Source organism: Saccopteryx leptura, chromosome 8 (assembly GCF_036850995.1).
Source record: "Saccopteryx leptura isolate mSacLep1 chromosome 8, mSacLep1_pri_phased_curated, whole genome shotgun sequence".
In the NCBI taxonomy this organism is placed as follows: Eukaryota; Metazoa; Chordata; class Mammalia; order Chiroptera; family Emballonuridae; genus Saccopteryx; species Saccopteryx leptura.
In genome coordinates this window covers 73,153,898-73,180,103 of record NC_089510.1, presented here as the reverse complement: position 1 = coordinate 73,180,103, position 26,206 = coordinate 73,153,898, and the positions used below count along the sequence as shown (strand labels likewise).

General features: G+C 35.0%; 1 protein-coding gene across 5 annotated transcripts in view; it reads left to right on the top strand.

The window, feature by feature from the left end:
- Window positions 1–26,206, top strand: part of FXR1 (FMR1 autosomal homolog 1) — a 60,567-nt gene that overhangs the window by 18,708 nt on the left and 15,653 nt on the right. For all 5 annotated transcript variants that reach the window (XM_066347993.1, XM_066347992.1, XM_066347991.1 and 2 more), the window contains exons 2-10: window positions 1,963–2,015; window positions 3,451–3,544; window positions 16,052–16,123; window positions 16,528–16,676; window positions 16,907–17,000; window positions 17,800–17,916; window positions 19,466–19,636; window positions 21,378–21,456; window positions 25,334–25,443. In XM_066347993.1, the coding sequence (XP_066204090.1) occupies window positions 1,963–2,015; window positions 3,451–3,544; window positions 16,052–16,123; window positions 16,528–16,676; window positions 16,907–17,000; window positions 17,800–17,916; window positions 19,466–19,636; window positions 21,378–21,456; window positions 25,334–25,443 (939 nt within the window). The remainder of the gene's footprint in view (window positions 1–1,962; window positions 2,016–3,450; window positions 3,545–16,051; window positions 16,124–16,527; window positions 16,677–16,906; window positions 17,001–17,799; window positions 17,917–19,465; window positions 19,637–21,377; window positions 21,457–25,333; window positions 25,444–26,206) is intronic.

Below are 26,206 nucleotides of genomic sequence, written 5' to 3'. Positions count from 1 at the left end.
GACCTGCTGTATCTGAGTTTCAGGTCTCGCAGGAGGATGTTTGCATTGAAATGACCCTTAATACACAAATCAGTTATAGGCATTTAGAGCTGGAGACAGATTGGGGTAAAAGTTCAAAATCATAATTGAGTAGCAAATGTGGGAGGAGGACACTGAGAGACAAGTTATCTACATTCTGTAATTGGTGACTTCTATATTATTAAATTCAAATGATTTTATTTTTAACTCCATCTGTTACCCTCTTTTCTCCAAGTTCCAAAGATTTTTGTGGAGAGGTATTATTGATTTTGCTCTTTGGTGTTCCCACTGCAGGTTTGTTTCATAGTCTTTGGTTTGCCAATTTGCTTAGAATGTCTAAGGCATAGTATTTAAATATTAGTAGTTGTTGCTTTGTTTTCTTTTTAAATTAATTGCTCTTCATCTGTTTTGTGAATTTCTCAACTTTTGTTACATTTTTTCTTGGGGGTTTATGTCAGAAATCCCCTTAGTATTATTTGATGGACTTTGGTAGGGAGATGAGGCAAACAGATGTGTTCATTTCTGCCATGTTTTAACCAGATACTGAAACGGTGTGTTTATCTAGCTAGTTTTTAGTGCATTGTTTGGAGTCTATTGTGATCTTTGTTTTAGAAAAGTATTTGCTAAGTATCTAGTGTTTCAAAGTGTGTGTGTAAGCCTTTGACTGAGGTTGAGAACTCTGCAGTTTTGATCCACAGAAGTATCAAGTGTCATTTAATGTCATTTGTAATACAGGTGCCAAGGACTACTTGACCAAGGTCACATAGTGGTGAGCAAGGATTCAAACACTTGTTCTATATACCCAAGTCCTTTGCTCTTTCTTAAGTATATTAGGTCTTATGCTTTCTTTAAGTTTTATTCATCAAATGAGGATAGAGTAATTATATTAAGGCTAGAAAATGACTACTGATTTCTATTGAGAGTCTTTTCAAAACATTATTGAGATAATGTACTCACTATTTTCCCCCTCCCCCTTTTAAGCAAAGGAGGAAGAGAAGCAAGAAAAATAAGATTAGGTTAATGGTAAGGTTAGTATTCAAAATATGGTCATGTCTTTTATTAAAGGTGAGCTATATTTTAATATTTATTATAACTAATATTTGTAATAAATTTTGAGTTTTCTCCATGCCAAGGAGTGTGGTAAACATTATTTTACTTAATTCTCATAATTCCATGACGACGTATGATACCTTACTCCAGAATGTATAAGTGCCTAACCAGGCAGTGGCGCAGTGGATAGAGCGTTGGACTGGGACACAGAGGACCCAGGTTTGATACCCCATGGTCGCCAGATTGAGTGCGAGGTCATCCAGCTTGAGCACGGGGTCGCTGGCTTGCGCGTGGGATTATAGACATGACCCCATGGTCGCTGGATTGAGCCCAGAGGTCACTGGCTTGAAGCCCAAGGTTGCTGGCTTGAGGAAGGGGTCACTCGCTCTGCTATATCCCCCCCTCCCCGTCAAGGCACAAAGAGAAAGCAATCAATGAATAACTAAGGAGCCCCAATGAAGAATTGATGCTCTCGTGTCTCCCCCTTCCTGTCTGTCTGTCCCTATCTGTCCCTCTCTGTCTTTGTCACACACACAAAAGAGAATGTGTAAGTGATCGAGCCTGGGAGTGAATCCTATCAGCCTGACCTTAGAGCCTGAACTATTAGTCACAGTACTGAATACTGCCTCAGTTTGAGTATTGCCTAATACTTATGGTGTTTCAGATTTTTTACTAATTCCTAGGTAGGTATGTGAAACAGGTTCAGAGAGGTTAAGTAAATTCCAAGGTCATACATTTTACAAATGATGGAGATGGAAATTAAACCTAGCCTTACCTAATTTTAAGCTCTGTGTTCTTTTCAGTACTCCATATTGTCTTTGTATCTCTATTATTGCCTTTAGAGTTAACATTTAATTAAATATTGATATGCTTTTAAATTTTTCTTTTTTGCAGGGAATTATCAAAGATGTTCATGAAGACTCCCTCACAGTTGTTTTTGAGAACAAGTAGGTTATTTTTATTTATAGAGATCTTAATTTTAATTTTAAAGAAGGGTAATGCAAATGGTTTGCTTTTGGTTTTTCCTATTGCCAGTGGAAAATGACTTAGCTTTTGGGTAGGCTTTTTGATCATCTTATGAGTTTAAATATTCTAGTTTTGATAATTATTTGCCTGTTTTTCTGCCCACAATTTACTTGTAACTTTTTTGATGACCTTTTTCTTTGCTAACACATGTGAACATGAAATCAGTAAGTAGTTTTTGCAAAAATAGATGACATAATAGGATTATAATATGTTAATTCTTAAAAAGGCAAGAGCTGAAATGTTGTAGGAGGCCTTCCAAGTCTCTTCTACTGGTAGTCAAAATAAGTATTATGCCATTTTTAATTGCATGATATTATTAAGGAATATCAATTTGATAGGTTTTTGTGACAACTAGGTAATGTTCTAAAATATGGAAGACAGTAAGTATGCTGGGCTTGGTTATGAAGGGTTATAAAGGAGCACTGTAACTAAAGGTCAGAAAAGAACTGTTCAACTCTCACTTCTGGAACTGCCTGGAAAGGTATCTGCCCAACAGCTGTTTCATGTAGAAACAAATGTGGCGATTTCTCTCTTTGAGCAGCTGCCATTTAGATAGTTATGGTGAAAAGAAAGCATGCAAAAATCTTTTACTTGTCTCCTGCTATGTGTGTGTGTGTTTTCCATGCAGATAGATGCTATAGGAACATACTATGTTCTGGTATATATCCCAGGTATATGATCTATGCGAACTTGAAGTTATTCATCAACTCAGCCTATAAAATACAACACAAATAATGTCAGTTAAGCAATAGCTAAATTTGTAATTTTGGTACATACTTGCTACAGACATTAAAGTTAAGCTTTTACTAGGTTTTAATTATGTGTGTTCTTTGTAAAAGAGATAAATTCTATGTGAGAAAATTAAATCATATGTAATTCAGCTATTCAAAATTGAGTAATTTTCTGTATTCTGTGAATGTTAGGCAGTTTATATTGTTTTATAATCTGAAATTCTGTTTTTTGACAGGTCACATGGTTCTCTTTGAAATAAGTTGATTAAACGGCTGTTTATTTGGCAGTGGTATTTTGAATCTAAGTTACTACTATGAATGTAACCTATTTCTTTTGCAGAATAATGTATGTACTGTTCCTTTAGGATGGGTAATTTGGCAGGTAATATGTAATTGTTTTTCAGTGATGTTAATTATTTATAAACTTCATTAAGAGTAATGTGAATTTGTTCTACCTCAACAGACTAATTACTTGGAAAATAATACAAAAGTTTTCTTTAGGAAAAGCTAAATGATGACACTGGAAAAATATACAGCACTAAGCGTAGAATATATATAGCTTCCATATTAGGGCGTATTAGGATAATATATTTTGAAAATTTTAATTCCTTTTCTAATCCTTCAGTTGGCAACCAGAACGTCAGGTTCCATTTAATGAAGTTAGATTACCACCACCACCTGATATAAAAAAAGAAATTAGTGAAGGAGATGAAGTAGAGGTATGTATTTGTAAGTTTATTTTGTGTGATTATCATTTTGTTTTAAATAATCGTGTAGGAAAATCTGTTTAGCTGATGGAGAATAAATGAAATTTCTTTTCGCTTTCTGTTGGTAATACCTGTGTAAGTGGCAATTGCTTGAGTTTTGGAGTTTGAATTGGAATTCATGTCTCAGCTTGTAATACTTAGCTTTTTGCCATGGTCAGGTTTCTTTATCACTAAAATGAAAATAATAAAATAATGTGAGAATTAAGGATGGTAGTGCATTTGAATTGCTTTGCACAAAATCTGGCATAGGGAACTAACTGTATGATGTTGATCACTGTTACCCTTCTTTTTTTTACTTTAAATTTGCCTTGGGTTTTTTCCCTTAGTATCTGTAAAAGGTTAATTATCTTTATAATTATTAATATGATAACATGACCGTTAATATAGTTTATATGTATTGTGAAATACTGTAATTGCTTTAGTACCTTGTTAAAGAGCCTAGAGATACCTGGAAATTTTAAAACACAAAAACAAAAAGGAAAATAAACCAAAAATCACTGTCCAGAGATTAAAACCCACTGCTCACACATTACATATTATTTCCAGGCTCTCCTTCCCCATCTTTTTAAAAATAAAAATAAGATCATTTAAAAATAAAAATGAAGTCTTTATTTCTTGCTTTTTTCCACCTTTAGGAGATCTGATTTTGGATGTCTGACATCAGTATGTTAATGTTAATTAATAAGCCTGCTCTATATAAAGAAACTTGAAAATAATTGTCAAATAGAGGTGTAATGAGTTTGTTAGAGATTGAAATTTGAATATTGATTTTTTTTTAAAGAATTAACAGCATCCAAGATGCTGAGATATGCTAAATATGTTCTCACAAGGAGTTGGCTCAGTAGTATTGAAAGAGATAGTTTTACATCTCCTACTGTATTTTAAAATCAATCTCCTTCCTTTATAAGTCTCTCCTTCCCTCCCCCTTTCCTCCCTCTCTTTCCGCTTTCCCTTTTCCTCCTTTCTTCTCTCTCCTCCCTTCCCCTCCCCTCCTCTCCTTCATGCACCCCAACTGGGATCCACCTGACAAAATCACACATGGGGCGACTATGCACTCCATGCATTCGAAGCAATCTAGTCATGGCTGCGGGAGTGGGAGCAAAGGGTGGTGAGGAGGAGGAAGGGTGGAGAATCAGATGGGTGCTTCTCCTGTGTGCCCTGACCAGTAATTGAATATGGGACATCCACACGCCAGGCCAACGCTCTACCACTGAGCCAACCAGCTAGGGTAATTTGTTTTCATTTTTTTAAATTTAATTGTTTTTTAATTTTTTTCCCTGAATTCTTAGTTTTCTAGAATTAGAAATGTGGTAGTCAGTTCTGAGAATAGTGCTTTTTCACACTTAAGTTGTTCAGACACTTATCAGTAGAAGGACTTCGTGGGAATGCTGAGGGTATTGTTAACAGTGTGCTTTCCTCAGTCTCATTTGAGGAAGTTCTTACCCATTTCCTTAACCATCTTTGCTGCCTCTTTGGAAGTTAATGATTACAAGAATATTTTATTTCAGTTTATTTTTTGGTTTAATCTTCGTGAATTTTGCTCCTTACATTGGTGGGAATCATCTGAAATTAAGGTGTTGTTAATTTTTTCACTTGAAAATTTGCATAAGGAGGAAGCTTAAAATTAATCTCGCCTCACTCATGAATTTATTTTTATTTTATTTGCCATCAGTAGTTAGGAGTGTATCCATTAGGCTTTCTATTTTGAACCAAAGAACTTTTTGAAAACATCTCAACTTTAAATTTAGAGTAATAAAGGTTAATGTAAAAAATGAAATGATAGAGAATTGCATAATGTAAAATGTGAATCTTCCCTCTTACAGTGGGTAGGTAGGTATGCTTGTTGCTCATCCCAGTTAAATCTCATTTCCCAGAGTTCGGTTTCTCTTCAGATTGTTTTTGCTTTATAAGGAATATGTGTTTTTGTTACAAAAATCAAGAGTACAATATATATTTGTGTCTTTTATTTTCAGTTAATTAGACCAGTGATTTTCAACCTTTTTTGAGCCGCGGCACATTTTTTACATTTACAAAATCCTGGGGCACACCACCTACCAAAATGACACAAAAGGACACTCTGTTAGAATTTATTTAAAGTTTAAATAAATTACATTTATTAAAAAAAAAGTTAAATAAAAAAGGATAACCCCCTCATATATACAGTCCCACGTCCCTCATATATATAGTCCCACGTAACATCCCCTTATAAATACAGTCCCACGTAACATCCCCTCATATACAGTCCCATGTAACATCCCCTCATATACAGTCCCATGTAACCTCATATATACAGTCCCATGTATCCCCTCAGATATACAGTCTCGCTAATAGACACTGGAGCTTTCATCAAGGTTGTGGGTTCAAATCAATTTGGCAAATACTCTCTCTACATAGAGACTGGACAAAATCAATTTTAGAAAATGTTGGGTACTTGTGTAACATCAAAAGTCCTCAGAGCATCTCTTCTGTCAGATTGAGAAGTTTGCTTTCTAGGTAAGGATTCTGATAAATACTAGAGTTCTCCCTGAGGTTGTGGGTTCAAATCCCATGGTCAGCTGGGTGCAGGGGCCTTGGTTCTGTCTGTTTTGATGGTGTATATAGAGATTTGAGCTTAAGAAGATGACCCTTCAGGAGGCCATATACAATATAGATAACATTGTGATGCATTGTATATCACCCTCTGCGGGAGCCTCTTTTAAAAAGAAAAAGGTCAAATATTTATATACACCATCAGGATAGACATAACCAGCTGAGGCTGAGGCTTCATCTAGTGGTGGCAACATTTACCTCCAGTCCTGACCAGGATTAGAAATCGGGACCATGGGGAGGAGTAGCAGCTTCAACTACTTACTGCGGCCACACAATGACAAGTGTGCGGCAGCCCGAGCGGGGACCTTCCTGGGTGTGGATGAGAGGCGGCCTACTATTGGTTCATTGCTAGTGGTCGGGATGAATCCTAGAATGTGATTGGTCAGTGAGCGGTCCCTGTGCTACCACTCTTCCTGTCGCTGATAGCTGGAGGGATTGTGAGGGGAATGTTTATGTTCGGATGGAGGCGGCTGGCAGCGGGCTGGATAAATAGCCTCCGCGGGCCGTATCTGGCTGGCGGAACGTAGTTTGGGGACCCATGTTTAATTTCCCCACGTCACACCTGACCATGTCACTGAATTAGACTATCATAGACATTTTCATTTTTGAACATACAGGTCACATCATTTTTTCTGACCACCCCATAATACTTCTTAGTACAGATGTATCAGAATTAGACACGTTGAAATAGGCTTTTTGTTTGTTTCTTTTTGATATTTAAAAACTAGAATTAGTTAATAGTCTTTTATATAAATCATCTTCTGGTAATACAGTTGTAAATAGTGCAATTGCTTAGTCAAAAGGCATGTTATTTAAAATTTTGATACTACCAAAATGAACAGTTTTGTTCTCTAAAAATGATTTTGAATTACCACTCCATGAGGTATTTGTTTATTCATTGATTGACTTAGCTGGATTATTATTATTCCATTAAAGTTTTATAAACCTGATAGGAGGAAGCTGATGTCTTCTGAGTTTTCATTTGCTTGATAATCACTTATTTCTTTTATAGTGTGTTGTCAGTTTTGTGCCAGACTCACAACTCTCTTGTTATTTTGCAGTTCGGGGAATTCCTTCTCTTTCACTAATGGAAAGGTGACTGATTTGGCCATTGGTAATTTATAAGGTCTACCGGAAAGTTCTGTCCATTTTTGGAATAAAACAAAATACAAATTTTTCTTACTGTCAAACTTTATTAAATAATATAATTGCCATTATTATTAGTGATTTCTTGCCAGCGTGAGGGCAATTTGTATATCCCATTTTTGAAAATGTTTTATCTTTTGATGCGAAAAATTGAACCAGTGCTTGTTTGATATCTTCTTCATTTCTGAATTTTTTGCCCTTCAAAAAATTTTGTAAGGACAAAAACAAGTGATAGTCGGAGGGTGCTAAGTCCGGGGAATATGCTGGATGCGACAGACATGTTTCTGTAGCATTTCTTCCTTGTTGAAATTCGTAAAAATTACAGTGGCGTAAATGAACTTTTTATCAGTAGCCATGGGTACACTATCGCTTCACACATAAGACTAACGTGAATCAACTTTGTTTTAGTTAATTTGCTACGTCAGTATGTATACATTAAGTGATAAAAATAGGCACACATGCGCCAAATAAACATGTGCTTACGTGTTGAAACTTGTGATAGAAACAGAACTTTCCGGTAGACCTTATATTTACAACGAAAGTAATCCAGGAGAGAACTTTCCATTAAGCTCTTTCAGGCATTATTTAATGTTAGGCCATATAAAATGTCTGCTCTTACTAGGTTAAGAATGGTTGAATATTGACTATTTCCTATGGTTTACCCTGAAATTTTATTATTTAAAAATATTTGGCTACTTGAGGTTTGTCTTTTCACCCAATTTATGAGGCTTACATGAAGTTACAGAATAGAAATTAATGTAGTATCATGGTCTAATGGCTTCAAGAAGACACTACACGATTCATAATATATAGGAAATTGGTTTTGAAAGGCCTAAAAATTAAAGATTTATTTTCAGTGGGTTTTATTTGACTTTGAAAACATGGTGGATGCCTGACTGGGCGGTGGCGCAGTGGATAGAGCATCGGACTGGGATGCAGAAGACCCAGGTTCGAGACCCCAAGGTCGCCAGCTTGAGTGAGGGCTCATCTGGTTTGAGCAAAAGCTCACCAGCTTGAGCCCAAGGTCACTGGCTCGAGCAAGGGGTTACTCAGTCTGCTGAAGGCCCGCGGTCAAGGCACGTATGAGAAGGCAATCAATGAACAATTAAGGTGTTGCAATGCACAACGAAAAACTAATGATGGATGCTTCTCATCTTTCCGTCCCTGTCTATCCCTCTCTCTGACTCTCTCTAGGTCTCTGTAAAAAAAAAAGAAAAGAAAGAAAACATGGTGGCATATACTTTTAAATATAATTAATTTTTTTGATAAGTATTTGCCAAATGGTTGATTTTAACTAAAGGTTGCTAAGAAAATAATGTTTTGCTTATAAAGTTGGAGGTTATGGGAAAATGAGTTTTTGAGATTCTCTTGAGCTGGTAATATAATATAATGTAATATAATATAATTAATATAATATAAATTAATATAAATTAATATAGAATATAATGTTATGGGATATTGGAAGAGCAGTAGAAATCACCCCAGAGATTTCACATGAGGTATGCTTTGTCTTTTAATATAGATAACCGCCTTGTTTAGCAAGTTACTACGCCCACCACACATATGTGCTCGCATGTTATATAGGAAGCCTTACATCTCGAGCCAGTGTATAGTTTTACAAGATTTTCTTCTTGGGTTTAACATATTTGATAATGAAAAAAATTTTATTTTTGAATTGTGTTTTCTGGTTGAAATAGGAATTGGCAAGTTCTTGTTCTTGTGATGTGCCTTTTCATCCATCTTTTATGGCAGTTGTCAGACATTATTATTTAACTGATTTTTTTTTTTTTAACAGAGACTCAGAGAGAGGGATAAATAGGGACAGACAGACAGGAACGGAGAGAGATGAGAAGCATCAATCATCAGTTTTTCGTTGTGACACCTTAGTTGTTCATTGATTGCTTTCTCATATATGCCTTGACTGTGGGCCTTCAGCAGACCGAGTAACCCCTTGCCTGAGGCAGCAACCTTGGGTCCAAGCTGGTGAGCTTTTGCTTAAACCAGATGAGCCCACGCTCAAGCTGGTGACCTCGGGGTCTCAAACCTGGGTCCTCTGCATCCCAGTCTGACGCTCTATCCACTGTGCCACCACCTGGTCAGGCTCAACTGATATTTTAATTATAACATTGGCATAGGTGCCTTGATAAATTAGATAAAAGGAGTAAGAATAATTTGAGGTGGGACACTCTTGCCTTACAATTTTTTAAATTCAATATTTTATTTATACAAAAGACAAATATACAAGTATTTTTTACATACTATCTTTAAAAATGTTTCAGTTTGATTCTTGCAACCAGTCTGAAAATTTTAGCTGTCTGTACTCTTTCTCATAATATCAAGTCTCCTGTTATTCCTAGTGTGTGGGAAATGCTCATACATTTTTAAAAAAAGTGAATATATTTTTTAAGTTATATTTTTGTCTTGTAAAATGGCCAGTTTTTAAGACTTATGTAACCCATTTGTTAGCTTATCAGCCACTAATATACAAATGAGATAATTATTGTATAGGTATGTAGATTACATTAGTGTATTCTAGATGTTTGCTTTTCTAATGTACATTTTTTATTTCTTCATAGATGGTGATAATGAGATTAAATGGTGACTACAGGGGAATGATAAGTGTATCGTGTAGTTGTAATAACGGTCATTAATTAGGTATTCAGTTTAATGCTTAACATTATTTAGAAATTCTCTATAGTTTGGTGAAAACTGAAACATTCTCTACTTCTAGTGTTTAATATCTCTATTTGGTTGTGACTTTGAGAGGCATAGTTGGACATTATTAACTTGAATAAAAAGTTAGAAATAATAGAATACAGACTGGAATTTCATATAAGTCACAATTTGGTGTGCTAGAATTTGGAGACCATTTTGTAATAAGGTTTGACTTGGAGTCATTTGTTAGAAAGAATCCTTAAACAGGCTTTTGGAATTTGATTCTTCATTCACTCCATAAAAATGTAACCTTCAATCTGAGTACTGTTGTGATTTTAGGTCTCCTGTGGTCACTACTTAATCATCTGCTTTTTTGCACCTTTTCTTGGATTTGAAGAAACTTAGACTGTTTAGCAGTGAGAGCCACTGGTGAAGAGTGTGAATTACTCCTTTGGAGTAATTTGGAGATTTAAGTGAAATCTGAAGAAAGGGAATTTCTCTAAGATGCTCTTACTCTAATGACATAGTCATAAATAAATTTAGTAGTCAACACTTGGAACATAGTACACTAGGACAAAAAGATTTTGAACCTTTTTACACTTGGGGACTGGTAGAAATAGGAGAATTACAGGATAACTAAGGCAGAAATCACCCTGAGCATAAGCGAATTTGACTGAGATCATTAGGTCTATAATCTTCATGTGACATCAGGGTGGTTAACTCTTGAGGATTGGCATGAAATTTCTGGTGGACTGATTTGCAGATGAGTGGTTATAAAACACAAGGGCACAGGTTTATGAGACTGACGCGCTGCCTACTGCGCTAAGGAGGCCACTAAGGGCACAGTTTTAATTGTGGGTTATTAAAGTTATTTTTTTTTACTGTATGAGATACAGTCCCTTTTATCAAGAAAGTGATTTGACCCAGGTTCAGCACTCAACAGACCCAGGTTTGTAGTTGACTTCATGAAGGTGGCTTTGTATTTCAGGGATAGAGTTGCTAACGAAGTTTACAGAAATGCATGTAATTATAAAATGGGATCCAACATTGCAATGTTAATGAGAAATAAAGCCTCAGAGCAAAAGGGTTAATTTTTTATTTTTTTCTATTGTAGCGAAGTTTACATAGCAAGCCAGATTCCTAGAAGATTATGCTTTGGTAAAAATAGATTTAGAACAAAGGGATTTAGGTAGTTTTAAGACCTTTGTTTCAGCATTTAATATTGTAGCACCCATTCACTATAGATGACCAAGAGATACTCTATCTAGCTGAATGCTTTTCTGAGATAGTGCTTGGAATCAGCAATAACTTTTGTAGGGTTTTTGTTTTTAAAACCTCATTATACTAGGGAAAATAGTCGTCTTTGTTATTTGGACCTGGATAATCCGTATTTATTGGTTTTTAAAATATTTTAAAGTTATTTTACATGTAAGATTTAAGAAATAAAAATGAAATGATGGTGCTGGTCAGCATTAAGTATTTAAACAAAGCAAATTGAACTTTTTATTCTGTATTTTCTTGGTTTTGATAATACAGATACCTAAAATGATTGAAGTTCACTTAATATTACTGCTCACCAGCCATCATGCATAAATCCAAAACATATTCATCTTACAAATACAGATATTAAAATACATCTCTGTTATTATTGAAAAAAGCATAGTGATCTTTATGTTATCATTATATTGTTTGTTAAAAATTGCTTTATTTTTATATTTAACCAATTGGGTTGACTAATCCACTGAACTTTTTGCATTTCTTCATTATCTGTTTTTAGTCATCCTTGTATACACATTTGCCTTTGGCATTTTACCACTTATTAACTGAATTGAGTGCATTTTGGTATGTAAACATAGAAGATGAAATAATATTGTTACGTGTCCTTGTAGAAAAAGAGACTGGTCTGGGTGCTTATTGTCAGGATTTTGTATAATGAAGTCCCAGTGGAATGATTAACTGGCTGAGAATACTAAATTTCCTTTTTCTCCTTAAAAATGTGTTGTTTGGGGTTTTTGATCTAAGATGTCATCTGATGACTTCATAGTCTGAGATTCTGCTTATAAGATAATTTCACATTGGTCGTTAGAATCTAGAATGAGTGCTATTGTCTCTTCTCACCAGTCTGCTTCCTCTAATTGTCAAAGTTTTTCCTCTGTAAATTTTCTTCTTTTTGCATTTATGGGTTGAAAATAAAAATTCTGAATTCCTAACTGTTTTGCAGTAGCCAAAAACAGACTAGAAGAATGGTATTTCTAGTCTTTTTTTTATATTTTCTTGAAAGACTATGCCTGACCTGTGGTGGTGCAGTGGATAAAAATGTCGATCTATAATTCTGTGGTCACCAGTTCTAAACCCCAGGCTTGCCAGTTGAGGCACATGCAGCACATGGGAGAAACAACTGCAATGAGTTGATGCTTCCTGCCCCCCCCCCCCCCCCCCACCACCACCTTTCTCTCTCTCTTTCTCTTCTTTCTAAAACTTGTTTGGGGTTTTTGATTTAAGATGTCATCTGATGACTCAATTCAGTTAATAAGTGGTAAAATGCCAAGTAAATAAAATCTTTTAAAAAAAGACTATTCAATAAACTATAGGATGATACAGTAATAATAATATTCTCTATTTTATCCTTCCAATTAATACCATTATTCTGGGTTTTGTTTTTTTTTAATTATTTTTTTAAGCCATAGTTAGAAATAATTGAATGATGATGAAATGAAGTAGCAAAGTGTTTCAAGATATAGGAAATACATGATCACTAGATTCCACCTTAGCTTTATAAAATGGCCCACTGGATTCAAATACTACTGATTGCAAGATAGAGTAATTTTTATTAAAAAAATAAAATTTATTGTTTTATTTGGAAGACCTGTGAGAAAAGATAAAATTCATGAAATAGATTGGCTTATAAAAGAAATGCAGAAGCTGAAATTGAGTCCCTTGGAGCCTAATTGGTATAAAGGCCTACCTTATTATTACTTTTCCCCCCCTTTTTTTCCTACATCTTTTTTTCTAATCATTGAGTACAGTGAAGTTGATCATGAGATTTTTTTTGCTTATTCATTTTATAGTTTTGATATTCCACCACTTCCAAAATAACTCTCAGATCATCTTAATAGAAGCTTCAGGCTTTTTAAAACTATTTGCCTATCAAGAGTTAGTATTTATCTTACAGGTAGGTGTTAACAATTTACATGTATAGAGTTCTCTGGCCATCTCAGTAGGGGTTAACCTTATTTTGGTCATCTCTTCTCAACCCCCAACCCCCCAGGTTTTTGAAACTACATTTCAAAAACTGCTGGATCATAAGAAATGTTTCTAATTCCTAATGGATAATTTCTAATTATCTTTAATGGATAATTTCTATTGTATAATGTTAAAAAACCTGGTAATTATACAGAGCACATAAGTCATACTTTTTCTTTAGATAGGTGGTTTTGTAAGCTATTTACTGTATTTTCCTATGTGTAAGACACACACTTCGAAAAATTAGGGGTCTAAAATTCTTTTTAAAAAATTGGTGCATTTTATACAGTGGTTGTAGATTTTTTTACTTGCGTTTTCCGCTTTTTCACGCTTGTTGTCTTTGCGCTCATTGTTTCACACTTGTTTCCAGTATATTACGGTAGGTTACATTTTGCCATGTTCTGCACAGAAATAGCTCAGAAAAGATTTTCGTACAGTGCTGAATTCAAGTTATAAGTAATCCACTTTGCAAAAGTGAATGGAAATCATGCTGTTGAACATAAGTTTGGTTCTCCTCCAACTGAGAAATCAATCGAGACTGGCTACTGAAAATGCCACGGCGGAAGAAGGCCATGAGAGGCAAGTCAGCAAAATGGCCTGATTTAGAGAGGGAATTGAAGATACGGGTTGAAGAGCAAGGGCAATTAGAATTCCTGTGTCCACAAAGATGGTTTAGCATGAGGCAAGAAAAATTGCTGATGAAAAAGAAGTTACTGATTTCAAAGAAGGACACAATTGGTGCTTCAAGTTCATGAAACGGAATGGAGTAAGCATGTGTACATGCACCAGACTTGCCCAAAAGGTGCCTGAAAGCTATGAGCAGAAAGTCTTTGAATTTCATCATTTTGTCATTCAGTGTCAGAAGACACATCAGTTTGATTTGGGACAGATTTCAAATATGGATGAAGTCCCCCTTCAATTTGATGTTTCAAGTAACAATTGTTGATAAGAAGGGAGTGAAAACTGTAACTGAAGACAAGTGGACATGAAAAGAGCCATTATACAGTTCTAGCTTGTTGTGCTGACAGAACCAAGCTGCCTCCTATGTTGATTTTCAAACGCAAAACAATGCCAAAAGACGACATTCCTCGAGGAGTGATTGTCCATGTTCATGACAAGGATTGGATGTATCAGGATGGGATGAAGATCTGGTCTGAGAAAGTTTGGAGAAAGGGGACCAGGTGGGCTTTTATGCAAACCTGGTGCTTGTTCAGTTCAGGGCACACAACAAAAAACAATATTGTTGCAGAGCAATAAACAAAACTTGCCATCCTACCTTAAGGCTTGACATCCCAGCTCCAACCACTTGATGCCAGCATTAACAAACCCTTCAGAGCTGCCATGAGAGACGAATAGAACCAATGGATGAAGTCTCCTGGGAACAATTTGACATCAGCAGGAAGAGTGAAGAAACCAACTCTAGGAGAAGTTTGTACCTGGGTGAAAAGATCCTGGGATAATAGTCAAGATTGAGATCATTGTCGAGTCATTTAAGAAGTGTGACATTTCAAATGCCATAGATGGAATTGAGGACAAGGCAATATATGAAGACAGTGATTTGTCATCAGATACAGATGAAGACAAGCTAATGGATGGGAGTTTTGACAGTGATGAGAGGTTGTATGAATTTTAAAATGAATAAAACTTGAGTTCAGTAACTTTATGTAATACATTTTTTCGCCAAATTTCAGGCCCCATAATTAAGGTGCGCCTTATACATGGGAAAATACAGTATATGTACTCCTAGATGTACTAAAATGTGTAATGTTTTTGTTCATCTAAACTTAGTACATTTGATCTTAGGTTTCTCAACTAGAGAGCAGAATGTCATAATCTTGAAGGGATTTTATTTATGTACATAGAGACAGGAAAAGTGAGGGAAAGGAAAATGATGAGAAGCATCAACTCATGGTTGTTTAACTTTAGTTATATTTTGATTGCTTCTCATATATTCCTTGACTAGGGGGCTCAAGTCAGTGATCCTGCGCTCAAGCCAATGAGCCCCGTGCTCTAGCTGGCAGCCTCGGGGTTTAGAACTGGGGCCCTCAGTTTCCCAGGCCAACACTTAATCCACTGCACCACCGCTGGTCAGGCTGAAGAAATTTTAAAACAGGGTTTACCATTTTCTGAAAATAATTCTTGATTTGAGTGTCTTATAAATAACTGATATCAGATTTGAAATACATACCTAATAAGTTCTGGTTTATCCTTCTGATACCGGCCCATCAAAATGCAGTGTTTTAAAAATGAACAATGTTAACAAACTGAAAGACCTCTGTTTTACGCTGTGTAAAACTGCCTTGTGAGAAATATTCTTACTATAAGAAATGCTTACCTGAAACCTATATACTCTTGTTGATCAGAGTTACCCCATAAAGGAAACATTTTTTTAGTGGTTGTTTAGTAAACCCTCATGAATTTGAAATCAGTTTTAAGGAGCCACCTGACCAGGTAGTGGTACAGTGGATAGAGTATAGACCAGGGATACTAAGGACCCAGGTTCAAAACCCTGAGGTTGCTGGCTTGAGTGTTTTATCAGAGACATGACCCCATGGTTGCTGGCTTAATTAAGCAAGAGACCACTGGCTTGGCTGCAGGGCTGCCCACCCCATTAAGGCACATACAAGAAAGCAGTCAGTGGACAACTAAGGCACCGCAGCTATGAGTTGATGCTCTTTATCTCCCTGTCTGTGTGTCTGTCTGTCTCTCTTTCCCACTCTCACCCCCCGAAAAGTTTAATGAGACTTGGCATTTATAATAAGCTATTATTTACAGTGTTGAAATGTTTTAGGATGAATGGTTGAGGGCATTTTTTTTCCTTCCCAGGTATATTCAAGAGCAAATGACCAAGAACCTTGTGGATGGTGGTTGGCTAAAGTTCGAATGATGAAAGGAGACGTAAGTGATACTAACACTTGATTTGTGACTAGTTTCCAAGGAAATGCTTTAACTCTTGGTTTCTTTTAATACCCCTCTAGTTCTGTTTTGTTTCTAAAAACCTATTTAGAAATAGTTGATCACAGCTTTCAAAAATTCACTACCATTAATTTGTTTGTGTTCTGAATTTGCAAACACCACTACTGTCCAGAGGTACACCCTGAGCATGTGAGGACTGCCAAGGTTCATGCTTGTAAAAACCTATAATCTACTTTAGGCAAATCAGATTGATGTAACTAAGCTGTGCTTAGTATTTGTGCCACAAGGGGAGGGCCTACTGTATAAGCTGAGCAAGGTAATTAGAACTTCATTTAAGGCTCAGTTTTGTTCAGATTGGATTTTAAAAGTATTTTGATATCTTTTAGTTTTATGTCATTGAATATGCTGCTTGTGATGCCACTTACAATGAAATAGTCACATTTGAACGACTTCGGCCTGTCAATCAAAATAAAACTGTCAAAAAAAATACCTTCTTTAAATGCACAGTGGATGTTCCTGAAGATTTGAGAGAGGCGTGAGTAATTTTGTTTACTATTGAACTTTTTTGTGAATTAAGAGGATTTTTAAGTGCTACAAAAATCTTTTTCCCCCAAACACCGAATCAAAAACTTGTAATTGAAAATGTTTTAATAAACAAAAGTTTTCATGGGTTGTATCAAAATGAAATTCTGGGGTTCATATTATAAATGCCCTCTAAATTTAATCTATTATTTAGGTCTTATACATAAATTAATTTCTCTGTAGGTGTGCTAATGAAAATGCACATAAAGATTTTAAGAAAGCAGTAGGAGCATGCAGAATTTTTTACCATCCAGAAACCACACAGCTAATGATACTGGTAAGATAACTTCATAATTTAGGTAGTTAATGGATATTGCACAAATTTTGTAATTATTTTTAAAAATAAAAGCTAATTTGGTGTATAGCGACTTTATTAATAAAGTGGGAGAAAAATTCTAATTATAAAATGTTAAATTTTATAATTGAACATTCTAAAGGAGGTAAAATGTTATTACGACATTTTTTTTTCTTTTTTTGAGAAGTAGGAAGGCAGCGAGACAGACTCCCACATGCGCCCTGCCTGGGATCTACCTGGCAAGGCTCCTCCTAAAGGGCAGTGCTCTGCCCATCTGGGGCTGTTGCTCCATTAATGGGCAAATGAGCTATTTTAGTGCCTTAGGCAAGGCCATGGTGCCATCCTCAGCATCTGGAGCCAACTTGCTTGAATCATTTGAGCCATGGCTATGGGAGGAGAAGAGAGAGAGAAATGGGGAATGGGCAGTAGAGAAGCAGATGATCGCTTCTCTTGTGTGCCCTGACAGGGAATCAAACCGGGACTTCCACATGCTGGGCCAATTCTCTACCAATTAGCCAACCGGCCAGGGCATATACAACATTCGTAACATTGTAAAATTCTTAATGTATGGGTTGTTGGATTCCCCTCCCCCCATTAAAATGTGAATAGCAGAATTAAATAATATGGTAATGTAGAAAGTAAAATTACTTATGGGAAGAAGGGCTGTGTTAGGTGAGAAGTATAGTTGAAGAGAATCATGGAAGTCTTTATTGTGAAGGTCCTGTTTATATTATCTTGAAAAATGATTAAGTTTTTGAGTGATTAACCTGTTTATTTATAGTCTGCCAGTGAAGCAACTGTGAAGAGAGTAAATATTTTAAGTGACATGCATTTGCGAAGTATTCGTACAAAGTTGATGCTTATGTCCAGAAATGAAGAGGCCACTAAGCATTTAGAAGTAAGTGGGTTTACTCATAAAAGTTTTTGTGTTCCTGTTTCATAAGTATATTCAGGTTCTCTGGCTCAAACTAGTTGATTGTTAGGTAAGGTGATTTAGGACCTATTTTATGGCTAATTCCTGGAGTCATTGTGTCCTTAGAAGAACTGCGTTTCTTCTGTTTTCTCAAACACAGTCATACTTGCCAAATACTGTACCTAGACGCTTACTAGGGATATCCAGTAGAACTGTATTGCTAACTATTCTTGACTCTGTTCTTAACTCCCCCACACACACCTTTTTTTCTTTAACTTTCCTGTCTCCTGTCAGTCACAATGCACTTCACAAGCCTATCGTTGATTGCTTTTCTGTCATGTCCTGAGACACTGCTGTTGTCTCCTATTTATCACTAGGAGACTTGTTCCTCCCACCCTTCCCAAACATCATGCAAATATACACTGTCTTAGAGAAATTGAGGTATGTTTATCTTTAAGAAAACTTTACAAATGCCCCAGTTAATTTAAAAGGTCCAAATGGGATATGCGAAGGAGTTTTGAAGCATGAATCATCTGAATTGGAGAACTGCTTGTATCAGTTAAATTCTGGAAAATTGTTTTAGATACTCTTTTCTGTGACTATGACTATAAATAGACTCATCAAACTATTTTCCCATCTTCCATTCTATGATTCCAAATAAATGTCTTTATTCCTTTATCTTCTAAGTTTTTATTTAAATTGTAGTAAAATTGACATAACATAAAATTTACTATCTTAACCATCTCTAAGTGCGGTTCAGTAATGTTAGATTGATCTAGCTTCGCAACTTTTTCATCTTCAAAGCTGAAACTGTACCCATTAAAGAACTTCCCTTTTCCCTCTTTCTCCTTCAGCCCAAGTAATCTCCATTCTACTTTTTGTTTCCATAAATTTAACTACTACATTTAACTGTAATCGTACAGCATTAGTCTTTTTGTTACTGGCTTATTTCACTAAGCATAATGTCTTCTATTATGTTGATGCACATTGTTGCCTGTCAGCATTTTCTTTTAAGCCTGAATAATTTTGTGTTGTATAAATATATCACATTTTTTTGTAATTCTTCAGTCTCTATATTTGGGTTACTTCCACTGTTTTTTGTTTTTTGTTTTTTGTTTTTTTAACAGAGCCAGAGATAGAGGGATAGAGAGGGACAGACAGGAACACAGAGAAATGAGAAGCATCAATCATCAGTTTTTTGTTGTGGCACTTTAGTTGTTCATTGATTGCTTTCTCATATGTGCCTTGACCGGGGGCTGCAGCAGACCAAGTAACCCCTTGCTTAAGCCAGCAACCTTGGGTCCAAACTGGTGAGCTTTGCTCAAACCAGATGAGCCCGCGCTCAAACTGGTGAGCTTTGCTTGAACCTGGGTCCTCCGCATCCCAGTCTGACGCTCTATCCACTGTGCCACTGCCTGGTTAGGCGGGTTACTTCCACTTTTGACTCTTGTGAATAAGGCCATGAATATGGGTGTACAAAAAATTCTTTTTTTTTTATCTTTTATAATAAATTTTAATTTACTACTTTTACTAGTGCACAAAACAGCTTGCAGCAGCTTTTCATGAGGAATTTGTTGTGAGAGAAGATTTGATGGGCCTGGCAATAGGAACACATGGTAGTAACATCCAGCAAGCCAGGAAAGTTCCTGGAGTTACAGCTATTGAGCTAGATGAAGATACTGGAACATTTCGAATCTATGGAGAGGTAAGCTGTGACATAGGATAATTTTGCTATAACATTAACTAGTGTTTGATCTATTGATTTGGAATTTGTTTCCCAGGGAAAACACTTTAAAATCAGTCAGCCTAATATATATATGTATGTATTGCATATAGATTGAAGATACTGTATTATAGGAGGCATTGAAAGATTTTTGAGTATTTAATGTGTACTATTTTCAGAAGTTTCTTAACTAGCTGCTTCTGGGTTTACCTCAGTTTATGTGCATTACAAATAATTTATTCATATTTTGTGTGTTTACTATGTTCCTGGCACTAACAGTTATAAATAACACAATAGAATAGCTTTGGTAAAACTTGAATTTACTGTATTTCCCCATGTATAAGACGCACCCTTTCCTGAAAACCTGAGTGCATCTTAAACAGTGGCTATAGATTATTTTTACTTGCATTTTCTGCTTGTTTGTGCTTGTTTTTGCACTCATTGTTGATGGTGATTTGTCATCAGACACAAATGAGGACAAGCTAATGGATGGGAGTTTGACAATGATGAGGAATTGTATGAATTTTATGATGACTAAAACGAGTTCAGTAACTTCATATAATACATTTTTTTCAAATTTCTGGCCCCAAAATTAAGGTGTGTCTTATACATGGGGAAATACGGTAGATAATATTTTGCCACTGGTAATTGTAAAATTTGTGTGGAGAGGAAAATAATCTGAGAAATAAATAATTTAAGTTCTTCATTGAGGCCATCCTTCACTTTATAATAAATGGGTAAGGAGTTCTTTTGGGTAATAATTTCAATCTTGACTTTTCATACACAAATCTTAAAATCTTAATGAAAAGCTTGAGTCATAAATCTGACTAGAGGCCTGATTTTTATTTCTAGAACCTTAAGAAGTGTGGGCAATATAACAGAGTAAGACGAAATGCTTTGGAGCCATACTGCCTGAACTGGAATTCTGTATCTACCACTTTGAGTGGGCTTGGAGAAAGCTACTTAATCCTCCTGCATAATTTTTCTTATTGTATAATGAGAACTATAATAGTGCTTACCTTATAATTTATGAGGATTAAGTATGTTTTAAAATTTTTTATTGTATATGTTATATGAATACATAATATACTTGATCTGTAGTTATGAAAGGACGAACAGTAAAAGTGGAAGTTAAACGTTACTGAGAACTGTGAATTCCCTTTAGGGAGCTGCCCCACACCCCATCTTTCAATCTTTTAAAATTGTACCCATTAGAAATTAAGAATTTTAATTATCTTGTTGATAGGTTCTTTTTTCCTAATGTATTCCTGCCAAACCTGCTGTTTAAATCATGTTGATAACAAATAAATGTAGACAGTATAAACTATATGAACAGTTTTTAATATTTATTTCAAGATATTCAACATGGGAGAATGGAGCAAATAAAGATATTTAGGACTGGGTTTAAATTTGCCAACATAAGTAAGTTAATTTCATGCTAATTTTCTTAGAAGCTTAAAAGAGACTTCAGATATATCTAAAATGTTTTTGTTCTAATAGTACATTTTTTCTTGCTTTTTAATGATTGTTTTTTTAAAAAAAATACTTTATGAATTACTTGACCTGAAATGTCACTCTCTGGGCCTGAGCTTGTTAGTAGAATGTAATAATTCAGATTTCTCTCATTTCTCATTTTTCTGTTTTGGATTGTGGGGTTTATTCAGGGTTTATTTCATTTTTGTTTCTCCCCCTCACCCCCATCTTTCCTGCTCCCTCTCTTCAGAGTGCTGATGCTGTAAAAAAGGCTAGAGGTTTCTTGGAATTTGTGGAGGATTTTATTCAGGTTCCTAGGAATCTCGTTGGTAGGTACTTCTACATGTTAAATAAGTTAAATGTTATTTAATTATATACAGTGACTTAGTTAAAAATTAGTTTTGTCTGATTTTACTTAGTTGAGAATTTTTATAACAATACTTTTTAATTTTTCAGTAATAACATTGTATGTGACTTGTATCTCGTCATGATTTTCATAACAGTTTACCATTACAGTTTTGCTTAAGCCAGTATTATGCCTTGGACTCTTTCTTACTGTTCTCATTCATTTAATGTCTTTTTATTATTTATATCTATGAAAATCGTCAGTACTTTTTGAGAAGGTATATTTTTTTTAGTATAAAGAAGAAAATAAAAGTGAACTAACAATAATAGAGTAATAAAAAAAACTTAAAAAGTAGACGCTGAATAAATAATGATTGGTTTTTGCAAAGGTTGTAGAGTAGTGGTAGTCAACCTGGTCCCTACCACCCACTAGTGGGCATTCCAGCTTTCATGGTGGGCGGTAGTGGAGCAACCAGAGTATAAATGAAAAGATAGATTTAACTATAGTAAGTTGTTTTATAAAGACTTATTCTGCCAAACTTAGCGAAAATCCGACATAAAGTACTTGGTAAGTAATTATTATATGCTTTAACTTGCTGTAACTCTGCTTTATAAATTTTATAAAGTAAAGTGACTTCCCTACTTCATAAATCACCATTACTGTGGAACCGGTGGGCGGTTAGAAAATTTTACTACTAACAGAGATACAAAAGTGGGCGGTAGGTATAAAAAGGTTGACTACCCCTGGTGTAGGGTAAGGTAAGGTGTATATGGGCAGCAGAGGACAATGGTGGTGATATGATAGGAGGTTTCACTGTTACATTTTTGATACCATTAATGGGCCCATGGGTTATAAGTTATGACACAAAATTTGAAGCTGTAGTTAATGGGACATTATAGCTGGGAGTGGGTTGTTTAATAGCTTTGTTATTAATATCCTTTATATCTGTACTGTCCTTGAATTACCATTCGACACAAATGGGAAAGTTTTTGTCACATGTTAACTATTCAGTAAATATCCTAGAAGTTTAATATAAAAATAAACATCACCGTGAAGTAGTGAATTTTACTAGGAGAGGAATAAATTTTTACCTATTGTATCTCATCAGTTTTTTTACTATAATGAGCCCTTGGGTTCCATTTATATTTAGGCCTATTCTGCCTTTAGGAAATGATTTCTTTGCTGTGTTTTATTCTGTAAAACAAACAATGGGAGAAAATGAAAAAAAAACCCTCTCACTGTAAAATGATGTTTTCTGGCTTATAACAACTAGTATACTCTGGTATTATAGTTTACAACACAAGAATTTGGATAGTTTTCTTTGTACACAGCTCTTAAAGGCTTTTCAATTTTGCCCAGACCTTTAGATAGTTATGACATAGTGCCAATTAAGTAAGCTTTACTTTATATGTTCTTGGTATTCACTGTTCACTGTAGACTAATTTTAATAAATGTTATGATAAAAATGTTATCAGATGTTTATTGTCAAATGAAATCACCCCAGACAAGAAAGCTGCTTTTTGAAAATGATCCACTTTTTTGGTTTAATATATACTCAATTATTATTGACATCGTTACTTACATTGATTTACTGCTTTCCAGAATATAACTTAACTTAGTTTTCTTCAATTGTAAAAATGATTTGGAGGTATGTACTGGGGAATCAGGCAGGGTTCTTTCCAGCTCAACAATTCTTTAAAAGATAGCCTTAATCTTAGAGAGTTTGTGTTAGTGTTACTTTTGAGTAAAAATTTCAGATATTTCAGAAGTAAGGTATATTTGTTGTTTCTGATTCTTATTTATTTATTTTGTGCAGGATGTCTGTGCTAGTCATATCTCTTTTTTCCTATATCTGTTCTGGTTGACTTTGATTTGGGTTATTTGTGTACTCTTAGGAAATATACATTAGCAGCAACTGTTATACAGTACATTGGACAGATTTTCAGAAGACATACAAAGATTTCAGTTGGTTGTTGTGTATAATAATACTATTATACATTTCCCTCCAAAATGTTTAATGGGTGAAGCAGTCTTTTGAAAGTAATACATTCTTAGTCCGAGTGAAAGAGAAAAAGCGGACTGAGGAGTAAAAGGGATTGAGGACTACTTGATGGGTAAGTTCCAGAGAGGTTTCCTTTGCAGATTCAGGTTTCAAGGGTCTAGAACTTGACCATTCTCACTCTCAAATCAAAAGAAAAAATGTTATGTGAACATTGATTTGAAAATGAATCGAAATCATTCACCTCCTGGAAGATTTCCTTAATCACTTCTCTACTCTGTCCCTTCAGCATTTTTGCTCAGTGCTCAATTTATACTACAGGTCTGCTTCAGTTATCAGTATGCTTTGGAATTTAAACTGGAAATGATCAGTTAAAATTTTGACGGTCTTGGTGGGACTAAGTAGAACTTGCAGGTAGGTCCTTGGCACAGACCCCAGAAGGGTGAATGTATGTTCACTCACCACTGGTGTCGTTCACAAGAAGAAAGAAAGATTGGGGTGGGAGGTTATGAGGTTATCAATTTGACTTATTTCGAAAAGATACTTGTTTATATTTTTACCAGGGTCAAGGATGGAGTTGCTGCTTGAGCTTCACTGTGTTAACAATGAAGGTTGCTTTTATATGCTGCTGCTAGGGCTGCTCAGAGAAGATATGTGAATTCCCTGACCTACCCTGTTTTATTTTTTACCTGTTCACTTGGCTGTTGCTTTTAAATTTAGGATTACTGATGGGGAAGGAGACTTGAGAATAAGCACAGAAATTCCTGTAATAGTGTATTTGCTGTATTGACTGGCTTGCTGTTGCCATTGTACCCTTATTCAATGTAATGGAAAGTTTTTTTAGCACACATAAGAAAATACTTCCATTTTAACCCTTTTCGACCAAAATTAACTTATGGTGGAAATAGGTTGCTTATATAGTAAGAAAAAAACTTTATTGGGGATTTGGACTTCATAAATGAGACTTTAATAACAAATACGGTGTTGCTGTTAACTTTATAAGGGATGCACCAATTTCATACAGTGAAGGTTACTACCCAGGATTGTCTGTTATCTTATGTGACTGTATTTTGTAACTAATAAGTTTGTATGGGCAGGAGATAGCTTCATGCTCCCCTTTTAGGTTGTCCTTTAATTATTGGGTACTCAGTAACTGCTGTTTGACAGACTTAAAGAGTTTAAGTGTGGAGAAGGTAAATAGTTTGGTTTTTTTGTCATTCTGCAGTATTCAAATCTAGGAAGACAACATACCATATGCATACTGCATGTATTTGTAGAGCTGTGAAGCACTTTGAAAACTTACTGGTATAAAATGATATACTTCTTAAATATAAACATTTAATTTCTGTGAAGAGAATATTAACTTTAAAAGTTAAATCTTCAAGTCACAGGTGTCTTTTGAACATAAACTTGAAAATAAAATCAAGGTTGAATTTTTTTAGTTGTTTGCATAATTGTATATAATATATAATAAATGTAAACAATTTGATATGATTAATGCCAGAATAAAAGGTTTGGTTTTGCCTTTATGTATACAAGCTTTTGAAATGGTCGGGCTTGATATTTTAAAATGATAAAAATGATGTAGCACATCTTAAGGAATATTCAGGATTTGAAAATGTTTTCCATGTGATCAGCATTGTTAGTCCAGTTAATATAGCCTTAGGCATACTGAAGGGAAATTTCAGATCAATGATAAAAATTTTCAATAGTTTTTAGTGGTGAGTTAATTGAGAATACAAAGACAGAGCATTGATTGGTTTACATAATGTGAAAGCAAGTCAAATAATTTGGACAGGTGCTGAAAGGATAGCAGTATTGGTTTTTGACTTACCATTTTATTTGTTTTCTCTTATTAAAGGAAAAGTAATTGGAAAAAATGGCAAAGTTATTCAGGAAATAGTTGACAAATCTGGTGTGGTTCGAGTGAGAATTGAAGGAGACAATGAAAATAAACTACCTAGAGAAGATGTAAGTATTTAAAATGTAATTTAATTGGCTTGTTTTTTTTCCAGTTCTTTTTTTGGCTGACTTAATGTTGTTTTATATTTTGGAAATCATTTAATGAAATTATATCTAGAGAACTAGCTACTTAGAATCTGATGTAGTGGGTTTTTCTTTTTAAAAACATTGTTTCTTAAAATATTTTTTGCAACTTAGAAAACAAATCATCTTTTAACTGTGACCCTTTGTTTTTATTTTTTTATTTTAAAGAAACCCAGTAACCTTTAAACAATATTATTTTATTGATTGATTTTTAGAGAAAAAGGAAGGTAGGTGAAGGGGAAAGGCGAGGGAGGGACAGAGAGATTGATTTGTTCTACTTATTTGTGTATTCATTGGTTGATTCTTAAATGTACCCTTACTAGGGATTGAATCTACAACCTTGGCTTATTGGGACGATGCTAAAACCCACTGAGCTACATGGCCAGGGCTGTCAGAAGCCAATTTTTTGATAAAAGGCTTCAATTAGATCTTAACATTTCATTTTTGTAGTTAGAGTGTAAAGCTGTTCAATTTGATACTCAACAAAAGAGTCTTTTATAAAAGGAATTGTTCATAAACAGTACTTTCCTCAGTATTTTTGTAGACTGTGAAAGCACTGACCGTTTCTTAATTGAAATCTTTAGCCTGACCAGGCGGTGGCAAAGTGGATAGAGCATCAGACTGAGATGCTAAGGACCCAGGTTCAAAAGCCCAAGGTTGCTGGCTTGAGCGTGGGCTCACCAGCTTG